General features: G+C 32.5%; 1 protein-coding gene across 1 annotated transcript in view; it reads right to left on the bottom strand.

Moving 5' to 3' along the window:
• The window catches only part of plekhh2 (pleckstrin homology domain containing, family H (with MyTH4 domain) member 2), a 108523-nt gene that overhangs the window by 14850 nt on the left and 80835 nt on the right, over positions 1–12838 (bottom strand). Inside the window, 4 exon segments of the mRNA XM_030156922.1 lie at positions 2284–2381; positions 8202–8381; positions 11370–11482; positions 12083–12191. Coding sequence (XP_030012782.1) covers positions 2284–2381; positions 8202–8381; positions 11370–11482; positions 12083–12191 — 500 coding nt within the window.

Consider the following 12838-nt stretch of genomic DNA (forward strand, 5'->3'; position numbering starts at 1 on the left):
ACCAAAAATAAGCAGCAAAATTTGTGAAAAATAACAAAATGAGACAGAATTAATAAAACCTGAACAAAATTAGCAAGAAAATGGATAAAAATAAACATAAATAAGTAGCAAAATGAATGAAAAGAAAAGATAGATCATTATAGGATAGATAGATAGATAGATAGATAGATAGATAGATAGATAGATAGATAGATAGATAGATAGATAGATAGATAGATAGATAGATAGATAGATAGATAGATAGATAGATAGATAGATAGATAGATACAAACAAAATAGATTTACATTATAAAAATACAAATATAATAATAATAATAATAATAATAATAATAATAATAATAATAATAATAATAATAAAATTCAATTCAATTATGCTCTATGATGTTAAACTACAATTGTGATCAATATTGGATAAAAATGTTTGAATGATATGTTTTTATAAACACAAATATGTTGTAACATGGGGACAACCGTTTAGCACTTTGTTCAGTAGTCCTAATAAAAGACATTGGAACTAAAACACTACAAATATGCTTATAAAGTTTTATTTTACATACAAATTACAACTGAGTGATAGATACAGCTAATAACAGAGCATATTTGACTAATAATTTGACTGTACATAACCTTTTTATATTCTTGGACTATTGAAAAATTAGTTCTTACAGATTCACAGACTTAAAATATCGCTGATACAAGCAAGAAAAAAATATTATTATTAAAGTTACAAGTGCATTTACATATTTGAGTCCTTTTAAGGTTTCTTTTTATATTGATTATATTTTTACATCTTTTTTATATCTACAAGTGATACTGGAGTTTCGTAAACAGTTCCATAAAATAGAGTTCTTAAGCTAAAAAAATTGAGAAATTATAGGTGAAAGTTTAATTTTTAACACTGATGTTCACTTTTGCTTGATCTGGCCCATAAAACAAACAAAGACGATATCTGTGCAAGTGCAGATAGGGCAATATTCATATGAACAATTTTCTGATTTGACAATATAGTGCAGTGGTTCCAAACCTTTTTTGGCTCGTGACCCCATTTTAACATCACAAATTTCTGGTGACCCCAGACATACAAAACAGAATTTTTTTGGGCTAAAATTAATTTGTTTTGACCATGTAACAGTTTGCTATACTATGTTGCAAATAAATGTTAATTTTAGACAACATTTAGAATATATAATGTAAATTTTCAGTAGTAAGTTTTCATTTTTGAATTTTTTAAAATAAATTATTAGAAATTTGAGGCAACCCCAGACATTCAAAACTGAGACATTTTATTTGCTAAAATTAATCTGTTTTTAATCATGTAATCGTTTGCTATAATATGTTGCAAATAAATGTTAATTTTAGGCAACATTTATGCTATATAATGTAAATTTTTATTAGTAAGTTTTCATTTTTGAATTTTTTAAAATAAATTATTAGAAATTTGAGACGACCCCAGACATTCAAAACTGAGACATTTTGCTAAATTAATTTGTTTTTGATCATGTAATAGTTTGCTATAATATGTTGCAAATAAACGTTAATTTCTGACAACATTTAGACTATATAATTTAAATTTTTATTAGTAAGTTTTAATTTTTGAATTTTTAAAAATAAATTATTAGAAATTTGAGACGACCCCAGACATTCAAAACTGAGACATTTTATTTGCTAAAATTAATTTGTTTTTGACCATGTAATAGTTTGCTATACTATGTTGCAAATAAATGGTAATTTTATACAACATTTAGACTATATAATGTAAATTTTTATTAGTAAGTTTTCATTTTTGAATTTTTTAAAATAAATTATTAGAAATTTGAGGTGACCCCAGACATTCAAAACTGAGACATTTTATTTGCTAAAATTAATTTGTTTTTGATCATGTAATAGTTTGCTATAATATGTTGCAAATAAATGTTAATTTTAGGCAACATTTATGCTATAGAATGTAAATTTTTATTAGTAAGTTTTGATTTTTTAATTTTTTAAAATAAATTATTAGAAATTTGAGGCGACCCCAGACATTCAAAACTGAAACATTTTATTTGCTAAAATTAATTTGTTTTTGATCATGTAATAGTTTGTTATAATATGTTGCAAAGAAATGATAATTTTAGGCAACATTTATGCTATATAATGTAAATTTTTATAAGTAAGTTTTAATTTTTTATCAATTACTAGAAGTTTCAGGCGACCCCATTTGAATTTCCAGGCGACCCCACTTGGGGTCCCGACCCCAAGGTTGAAAATCACTGGTATAGTGACTTTTTATCCCGTTTGTACCACCTTGAGTCTGCGTGTCTTTTCAGATGAACCTGAAGCAGCCAGAGGAACGGGTGCTGAGGCAGAAACAGTCCCACACATAAGGCTAAAAACTGCCAGCCCTGAAAAACGACAAAAACACACAGTGAGATAAAAACAACTGCCACAGGGAAAGTGTTAAACAATAGGTTTTAATGTGTCTAAGTCCAACCCAGACATTCAGCCATGGGGTGGCTACTGCTCAGGAGGTACAGCAGGTTCTACCGGAAAGTTGGCATCATATGTATTAAGGCATCGTGTGGTGAGATGCTGAACATACTCCCATTGGTTATTCTGCTGGTGTATGAGTGTATTGTGTGTGTAAATGGGTGAATAATGGTACAGTATAGAGCACAGGTGTCAAACATGTGGCCCGGGGGCCAAATCCGGCCCGCCAAAGGGTCCAGTCCGGCCCTTGGGATGAATTTGTGAAATGCAAAAATTACACTAAGATATTAACAATCCTTTTAGTTCAGGTTCCACATTCAGACCAATTCAATATCAAGTGGGTTGGATCAGTAAAATACTATCATAATAATCTATAAATACTCACAACTCCAAATTTCTTTTTTGTAAATGTTAATATTTTAATGTATTTACACTAAAACAATGCATAATTTCACAAAAAATGTGAATAACCTGAACAAATATGAACAACCTGAAATGTTTTATGAGAAGTAAGTACAATTTTTAACAATATTCCGCCTGATATTAAATATATTGTGTATTTGTAGACCCCCTGTGATCTGTAAGTTATAATGAACACGTGAAAATGATCAACTGAAGCATAATATTGTTAAAATTACACATATTTTTTCTGTTTGTTCATTTTATTCACATTGTTTGAAAGGATAGTTTGTAGATGTAAACATTTTCATTGTTTAATTTTGCTTATTCTAATACATAGAGAAAATTTTGGAGTTGACATTATATATTATTCTGTTATTATTTTACTGGTTCGGCCCACTTCAGATCAAATTTAGCTGAATGTGGCCCCTGAACTAACATGAGTTTGACACCCCTGGTACAGAGCCAGGTAACCAGAAAAGCACTCTGTAAGTACAGGCAATTCCCATTTTTGTGCAATTTCAAGCTCAATAATGTAATAAATTCCTAAATATGTAATAAAATTTGCTCTTAACTGATCAAATAGGTAATAAATCAATGATGTAATAACTTCAGCAATAATGTAATATAACTAGTAACTAAACAAGTGATTTTTTTCTGTCTATTTAACCTTTTGTTATATAATTTATCACCATTTATTGTAATATTATCCTCTGGTTTTTACATTTTTTCAGTGAAAATCAAATATTTTCTTATATTTAATTCACTGATTATGTAAATCTTCATAAAAGCTCAGAATAAAGTTGAGGGTTATTATATCCGAAACAGATAAAACTGAAGAAAAACTGACTTTTTAAGCAAATCTATCAATAACTGAACATAAACAAAGTGTGTCCATCCACTGTCATTGATCAAACTCTACGGGTTTTACTGGTGAATCTGTGTTGTAGAAGATGACGGTGTTTCCACGGTAACTACGGAGCCTCTGAACATCCAAATGGGTCATATCTGATGACCATGAAAAGACGAAAAACAGTATTATACACCAATTATTTACATAGATAGATAGGATTAGTAGATCAGAAGTTATTAAACAGTTTAGATCAGTAGATGCTTTTGGTTACCAGTGGATATTTGGGTCTTTATCGGAAAAAATGAGTAAAAGTCCAATTACAGCATCTTTTTTTTTTTACTAATATAGTGATACATTTAAAACCATTTTAATGCATAAAGATCAGGTGAAGCAAAGAGACACTTCATTCAATAATAATAATAATAATAATAATAATAATAATAATAATTTCATCTGAGTCACTGTTGATTCAAATGAAACTGAACATGTCATCAATACTTCAAACCAGTTTAGATGTGATTAATCAGCTGATTTTACTGATACTGAATTACATTGTTTTTTCAGCCTAGTGCATAATACTGTGCTGTGACTCATTATGTGGCTTTATTTAGAGTAGATGATGAGACATAAACACTTCCATCAAGTATGAAAAGCAGAGTGCAACCTCATACTTTAACGTCTGCCCCCTGCTGGACATTCAGGTTCAGTACGCCTGAGGGTCACATGACACACAGGATGAGAACTATTGTAAATGTCGTGATAAGAGCCGTCTGAATATTCTAAACGCAAAGCAGTGGAGCTTCAGTGCCTCCTTTAGCAGAGGATACACCGGACCAGTAGAGACAGATGACCCATAATGCATTGCAGCGGCAACATCTGCAGATCCAACTGCTCACAAAAATATAACAACATAACAGACAGGACGCACATTTTCATCTTAAATGTCTACTCTCATGACATATTTTGTACTTTAACCCTAAAAACACCTACAACTATTTTTGTGTTGCCTTCCATGTTCATTTTTCTCTATATTTAACCTTTGCTAAGTGATTTTTCCCTGTGTTTTGCATTTTTCTAATATTAAAATTTACTGAATATGTACATGCTTGTAACAGCTGAGAGTAAATTCAGTGCTTATTCAATCAAAACAGAGAAAAATGAACCAAAAGTTATCTTCCCAACTGAATGTAAAAATAAGTGTCTACACCCATCATCATTTGTCAAACTACATGAGTTTTACCGGTGAATCAATGTTACAGAAGATTATTATATTATCCTCTGTATTTTTTGCAATTTTCACTGTGAATTATGTATTTTCCTATATTTAATTTCCTATATTTAATTTAAATGCTTATGAAGACTCTAAATAAATTCAAACGTTATTACATCAAAGCAGAAAACTGAAGAAAAAGTGACTTTTCCAGCAAAGATACCAGGAACTGAATGTAAAAAAGAGTGTCTCCATCCACTGTAATTGAGCTAATTCCACGGGTTTTACTGGTGAATCAATGTTGTAGAAGATAACAGTGTTTCCACGGTAACTACAGAGCTTCTGAACATCCAAATGGGTCATATCTGATGACTATGAAAAGATAAAAAACTGCATTTTACCTGAATTATTTACATGTATTGATAGAAATAGTGGTTCAGAAGTTATTAAACATTTCAGATCAGTTGATGCTAGTGGTTGCCAGCACCTCTTTAGGTTTTTGAGGGTTAAATGGGACAAAATACAAAGATTGAACTTTTTTTTTTTGTTCTGAAATCATAGCTATAGTCTCTTGTTTCATATGTCTCATAAAAATAACTAATTTAACCCATAAAGACCCAAACAGCCACTGGCCGTTTGGGTCATACATCCTCTGATCTAAACTGTTCAATACCTGTTGATCCACTAATCTGATCAATACATGTCAATAATTGGTGTAAAATACAGTTTGACGTATTTTCACAGTCATCAGATATGACCCATTTGGACGTTTAGAGGCTCCGTAGTTACCGTGGCAACACCATCATCTTCCACAACATTGATTCAGCAGTAAAACCCATGGAGTTGGATCAATGACAGTGGATGGAGACACTTGTTTTTACATTTGGTTACTGGTATCTTTGCTGAAAAAAAAACAAAAAAAACAAAAAAAACTTTTTCTCAAGTTTTCTGCTTTGATGTAATAACCTTTGAATTTACTTTGATTTTTCATAAGCATTGATATCAAATATAGGAAAATAAATACAGGAAAAAGCATGATTCACAGTGAAAAAATTACAAAAATACAGAAGATAATATAACAATAAATGGTGACAAATTAAATCGAGAGAAAGTTTATGTTCAGTTAGTGATGCCTTTGCTGAAAAAAGTCAGCTTTTCTTCTGTTTTCTTTGTTTCTGCCATAAAAACCCTCAAATTTACTCTGAGCTTTTATGAACATCTCCATGATCAGTGAATTAAATATAGGAAAATACATGAGTTGCACCAACGAAACATAAAATACAGAGGATAATATTCTAATAAATGGTGATACACCACTTAAGAAAGGTTAAATATAATGAGAAAATTAATTCAGGAACTGCATAAAAGTAACTCTGGGTCTTTATGGGTTAAAGTAGCTGAAAACTTTAAATGTTATAGTGCTTTTTATCCATGAAACAGCAGCTCTATTTACTTTTATTTGTTGGACTTTTTAAATGTGGCAGTGAGGTTGATGTATGATCCAACTATTTTTGTGGTGCCTTCCAAGTTCATTTTTCTCTATATTTAACCTTTCCTAAGTGATTTTTCCCTGTTTTGAATTTTTCTTATATTAAATTTACTGAATATGTACATGCTTATATCAGCTGAGAGTAAATTCAACGGTTATTCTATCAAAACAGAGAAAAATGAACCAAAAGTTATCTTCTCAACAAGATACATCTTTAACTGAATGTAAAAATAAGTGTCTACAACCATCATCATTTGTCAAACTACATGAGTTTTTTTTTTTTTTTAATACTTTTTCTTCTGTTTTCTTTGTTTCTGATATGATAACCCCCAACTTTAGCCTGAGTATTTTATAAACATCTGCATGATCAGTGAATTAAATATAGGAAAATACGTGATTTGCACCAACGAAACACAAAATACAGAGGATAATATTCTAATAAAGCCCGGAATGCACTTTAAATTGGCACTTTACTGCTGTGCACTTTAGAAATAAAACTTTTTAGTTATTTATAGGTAATTTTTAGGGGAGGGGGGTTATTGTTATTGCTATTTTATATCAGTATTTTATTATTTTGTTATTTTTATCTGTAATTTATACTATTCACTAAATGCTGCTGACAGCTGGGGACCTGAGTACAATGTTTCGTTTCTGTGTATTTTTTTATATGATGAAATGACAAATAAACTTGAATCTGAATCTTGAATCTGAATCTAATAAAAGGTGATACACCACTTAAGAAAGGTGAAACATAATGAGAAAATTAATTCGGGAACTGTATAAAAGTAACTCTGGGTCGTTATGGGTTAAAGTAGCTGAAAAATTTAAATGTTATAGTGCTTTTTATCCACGAAACAGCAGCTCTATTTACTTTTATTTGTTTGACTTTTTAAATATGTCAGGGATGTTACTGTATAAGTGATTTTCATTTCAGTTCATTTTCTGATAATAGTTTTTGAGTATTTTCTGTCTGTGTAAAACATCCTCTATGATCATGTCAACAAAAGAGACACAATATAGATGTATTTTCCACTCAAATACTTAGAACAGACAGGATCTGAATCTATTATACTTAGGTTTGATTTCACTGGTCAACAACAAATTTATTGTTTACGTTTTTTGAGCTGATTTAGGATAATTTTGGTGTGCTGAATCCAAAAATCACATTAATTTTGCTCAATCAGGTCAACTTTCTGAACTATGCTACATATTGGCTTTTTAACATTTTTGCTTACATTTATGGGCATTTTCACATCATATGATACAAAATTCTTTCATATTTCTTGCACTAAACGAGTTCTGAAGATTTTACTTTTGCCAATTTATGATTAATGTTTTTTTTTTAATATTGCAGGTGAATGAAATGGCTTCAACTAGAAGATCTTGCAAAAATAAGCCTGACGTATTCTGCTACATCTGCGCTGAATACACCATTGTACCTAACAGGAATCCTGTTAGAAAAGGATTTTTTTGTCTCTTAAAACCTATTTTGGGTGATAACTATATAAAAAAATCAACTGATAAACTAAAAAAAAAATGTAATCAATTTTGTGAGAAGATCAAATTTTTCAAAATCAAATTAGCAAAAAAAAAAAAACCTGACCTGATTGAGAAAAACAGATGTCATTTTTGGATTTAGCGGTGCAAAATGGTCCTAATTCAGTTGAAAAAACCTAGACAGCTTGCAAAAAACATTTTTTTGTAACCCAGTGTTTCTGATCCACACTGTTCTTTCCATGAACTAAAGCGTCCTTCTGCTGCCCCCCTGTGGTGACGGTGTGTACCTGCAGCGGTCCTGGATGTCCGTGCGGCTGCCTCCTGCGGGTCTGTTTGATCAGCTGACAGTAGAACTCGTTCTGGAGTTCTGGATGGGCCAGACACACCTGCAGCGCACTCTGAGCTAATGACACATGATAGTCGATGGCCGGGGCGTCGATGGCCACGTTAATGAAGAGCTGACAAGTCTGGAACGATGGAGGGGAGGGGGTTACAGATGGAGCCTCATAGTTATTACTAACCTTTATTTAACCCTTTCATGCATAGTGGTCACTACAGTGGACAGTTACTCTACAACTTTACTCTTGTATATTCATGGGTTTTGTTGTTTTAGTTCCATATCAACCAACACAGTGGACACTTATGCGTCATCTCATAAACTGCAATTCATACCATTATTGTAACTTTGCTGTTCTTGATTAGTTCTTGAGTGGAAATCAATTGTTAATATTTATTTTTTGCACATTATCTCCATGAAGTGAGTAATAACTAGTATTAGAATATGTTAAAATATGAGAAAACATCAGATTAGCTGCATTAAACATGGTTTCATTTCACTGTTTTCATATCACTTGATGATATTGGGTTTTAAATACCTGTTTCTTTGCTTCAAGAATAAAATTCATGGTGTAGCTGAGTGGACATTTTTGTAACTCCATGAAAAACAGGTTGATTTTTTTTTAAAATTCAATCACATTGTTTTTTTGTTTGTTTGTTTGTTTGTTTTTCATGCCCAAAGAGGAATAAAAACACTCAGGAAAAAAATTCTTGATTAAGGTTCTCCTAATTCATGCATGAAAGGGTTAACCAGAAAAAAATGGCATGTTGAGATTAACCCTTTCATGCACAGTGGTCACTACAGTGGACAGCCGATCTCTTGTATGGTGACCATAGCCCCATACAAGCACTGGGTAAATGCATGGAGCAAATATCTGAATGGATGGGCCATAACTTTCTTCAGTTAAACAGAGAAAAAACTGAGGTAGTCATTTTTGGACCCAAGGAGGAGTGTCTTAAAATCAGCATGCAGCTCCAGTCACTTCAGTTAAAAACTTCAGACCAGGCCAGGAATTTGGGTGTTGTCATGGATTCAGACCTGAATTTTAAAAACCACATACAAACAATTAGAAAGTCAGCTTACTATCACCTCAAGAACATTTCTAGGATTAAAGGACTGATGTCGCAGCAGGACCTTGAAAAACTTGTCCATGCCTTCATCTTTAGTCGAGTTGACTACTGTAACAGTATCTTCTCTGGTCTGCCTAAAAAGTCTATTCGACGACTGCAACTGATCCAGAATGCTGCTGCTCGAGTCCTCACTAAGACCAAGAGAGTGGACCACATCAGTCCAGTTCTGAGGTCTCTACACTGGCTCCCTGTCTCTCAGAGAATAGACTTCAAAATTCTCTTACTAGCATATAAAGCACTGAATGGTTTAGGCCCAAAATACATTAGAGACCTTCTAGTCCAGTATGAACCATCCAGACCACTCAGGTCATCTGGTGCAGGTCTGCTCTGTGTTCCCAAAGTCAGAACTAAACATGGAGAATCAGCGTTCAGTTTCTATGCTCCGTATATCTGGAACAAACTACCAGAAAATATCAGGTCTGCTGAGAGTCTGAGTTCTTTTAAGTCCAGGTTAAAGACTCACCTGTTCACTGCTGCCTTTGACTAAAAGGCTTTTGACTTTTTAAATTTTATATTCTCTTTGAAACTCTGCACTGCAACTTTTACTTTAATATGTGTGTGTTTTTATTTTTATTTTATTTTATTTTGATTTTATGTGTTGTTTCCTTACTCACTGTTTTTAATCACCTTTTATATGTTTCTTTTATGTTTTAAATGTGTTTCTTTTTGTTTCTTTTATTTCAATGTCCTGTGTGAAGCACCTTGAATTGCCTTGTTGCTGAAATGTGCTATACAAATAAACTTGCCTTTCCTTGCCTTGCCTTGTATATTCATGGATTTTGTTGTTTTAGTTCTATATCAGTGAACACAGTGGACACTTACACTGCAAAATCTAAATCGTACCAAGTGTGTTTGTCTCATTTCTAGTCCAAATATCTCATCACACTTAAGATCAGACAGAATCACCTAAAGAGTATCTTTTCAGTGAGATATAAGAACTGAGTTATAGACAGTAGATCTGGAAAATCTGATTTCAACAAATCTGAACAAGATAATTTTCACTTGTTCCATTGGCAGATTTTTTTTTGCTTGAATTAAGCAAAAAAAAAAAATTTACTCTTTAGGTGATTTTGTCTTATTTTAAGTGTGATGAGATGTTTTGACTAGAAATGAGAAAAATACACTTGGTAAGATTTAGATTTTTGCAGTGCATGTGCCATCCCATACACTGCAATTCATATTGTAACTGTAACTTTACTGTTCTTGATAAACTTGATCTGCACTAACATGTTTGAGTGTAAATCAATTGCTTGTTATTGTTATTAAACTGCTCTAAAACATACAGAAAAGTTTGGAATTCACATTATTTGTACATTATTATGTTATTATTTTACTAACCCACTTGAGGTCATATTGATCTGTATGTGGCCCCTGAACTAAAATGGATTTAACACCCCTGATTTAAAAAATACTGAGAGTCTTTACTCTTAACTGGTCCCTGCTGTACACTGCTGTAGACTGGTGTATGTTTTGATAACTGCCATATTTACTCCTGCTGCATTTTCTCTTTTTAATCACTGCTGCCTTTTATTCCTGCTCCTTTGCACACATGTACATGCATTTTTAATAACTGTATAGTAGTATTTTATCATCATTTATCTATATAACTTAGCACTTTACATTAGATTCTTGTCCTGAGCCTAAATGCAATGAAATGTTGTTCTGTATACCCTTTGTGCGTATCTGAATGACACATTTGTTTAAGTCTAAGTATAGAATGTTGTTACTTAAAAGCATCTCAAATCAGGACCCAGTTCAATCAGTTAGAAAAACATCTACATCAAATCCTTTTCCCATTCATTTAAAATGAATTTGTAAAGAGACCACCTCCTTCATTTTTAGCTCCTTCTGTGGAAGCAGAAAAATAACATCAAACACAAAAAGGTGGAAATACTGTCAGATAGATCGAGGAAAATTCTGTGGTTCTGCATTTTCTGTTCATTACCGGTGCGATTGTGTCAAGTAACTGTGTCTGAATGTGTTTGTACCTTGAAGAGTTTGACGGCCTCGGTCTGCAGGGCCTGTGAAGGCAGCGTCGTGAGGGGGGACGACAGAGCCTCTTTACTGAAACACAACATGGGGTGTCTCCAGATCTGAGAGTCTGGGAGACAAACACAACAATACAGGAATAAATACAGGATGATACAGGAATAAACACAGGGCAATACAGGAATAAATACAGGATGATACAGGAATAAACACAGGGCAATACAGGAATAAATACAGGAATAAACCCACAACAATACAGGAATAAACACACGACAATACAGGAATAAATACAGGAATAATCACACAACAATACAGGAATAAATACAGGAATAATCACACAACAATACAGGAATAAACCCACAACAATACAGGAATAAACACAGGAATAAATACAGGAATAAACGCACAACAATACGGGAATAAACACAGGAATAAATACAGGAATAAACACACAACAATACAGGAATAAACACAGGAATAAATACAGGAATAAACACACAACAATACAGGAATAAACACAGGAATAAATACAGGAATAAACGCACAACAACACAGGAATAAACACATGCTATGAAAATGAATACAAGACCAGAACACAGCACATGTTGTAAATCTAAATGTCGAAGAATCTCAGTGTTTCAACCCCAATCATACCAACTCCACTGGACTATTAGTTGTGAAAATAACCTGGGACCATGTAGGAAATACTCACTTGGATCTCCATCCAGTTGGAAGAGTTTCCCCACCAGCTGTTCGAACTCGGTGCCGACTTTCCCCACCATGGTCCCCGCTGCCACAGACAGATGGTACAGCCACGAATCCTACAGAGACACCCACAGCCACAGCAGAAACATCAGAGGCAAACACCCACAAACACAACACCAGCATCTTCTTTAATCAATGGCACCACATCATGTCCACGAAATGTTTCACGGCCTGTTTTAATATTTTCAGTCAATCCACGAGATCCACAAATGTAACATACTGCCATCTGCTGGTGTCAAACAGTCAGACGGGAAGGTACTTGTAAGTCTTATGTGCGAAAATAAACTTACATTGATGAAAATTAGACTAATTTACAGAAAAGGCTTAGGGCCACTGGAGAAAAAATTTTTAAAAATTAATGTCCAATCAATTTTTTAACATTATTAATCTGAGAAAAGACAGAATTCTGAGACTGAATTACATCAAACATGACTCAGTGACAGTTTTTTGAGTAAAAAATAACTCATATATAACACATAAATACCAAAACAACTTTCAAGATGTAATAAAAAGAAATCAATATTAAGGAAATTGAATTAAAAACATCTTTTTTAACAGTTTTTTTTGTGTGTCTTTTTAAGATGTGCACGTATTTCATATATATATATATATATATATATATATATATATATATATATATATATGTATATGTAAAGAAAAGGGAATGAGAAACAAATATGCACGCTCATAAAAACAATAGAGT

Source organism: Sphaeramia orbicularis, chromosome 15 (genome assembly GCF_902148855.1).
Source record: "Sphaeramia orbicularis chromosome 15, fSphaOr1.1, whole genome shotgun sequence".
In the NCBI taxonomy this organism is placed as follows: domain Eukaryota; kingdom Metazoa; phylum Chordata; class Actinopteri; order Kurtiformes; family Apogonidae; genus Sphaeramia; species Sphaeramia orbicularis.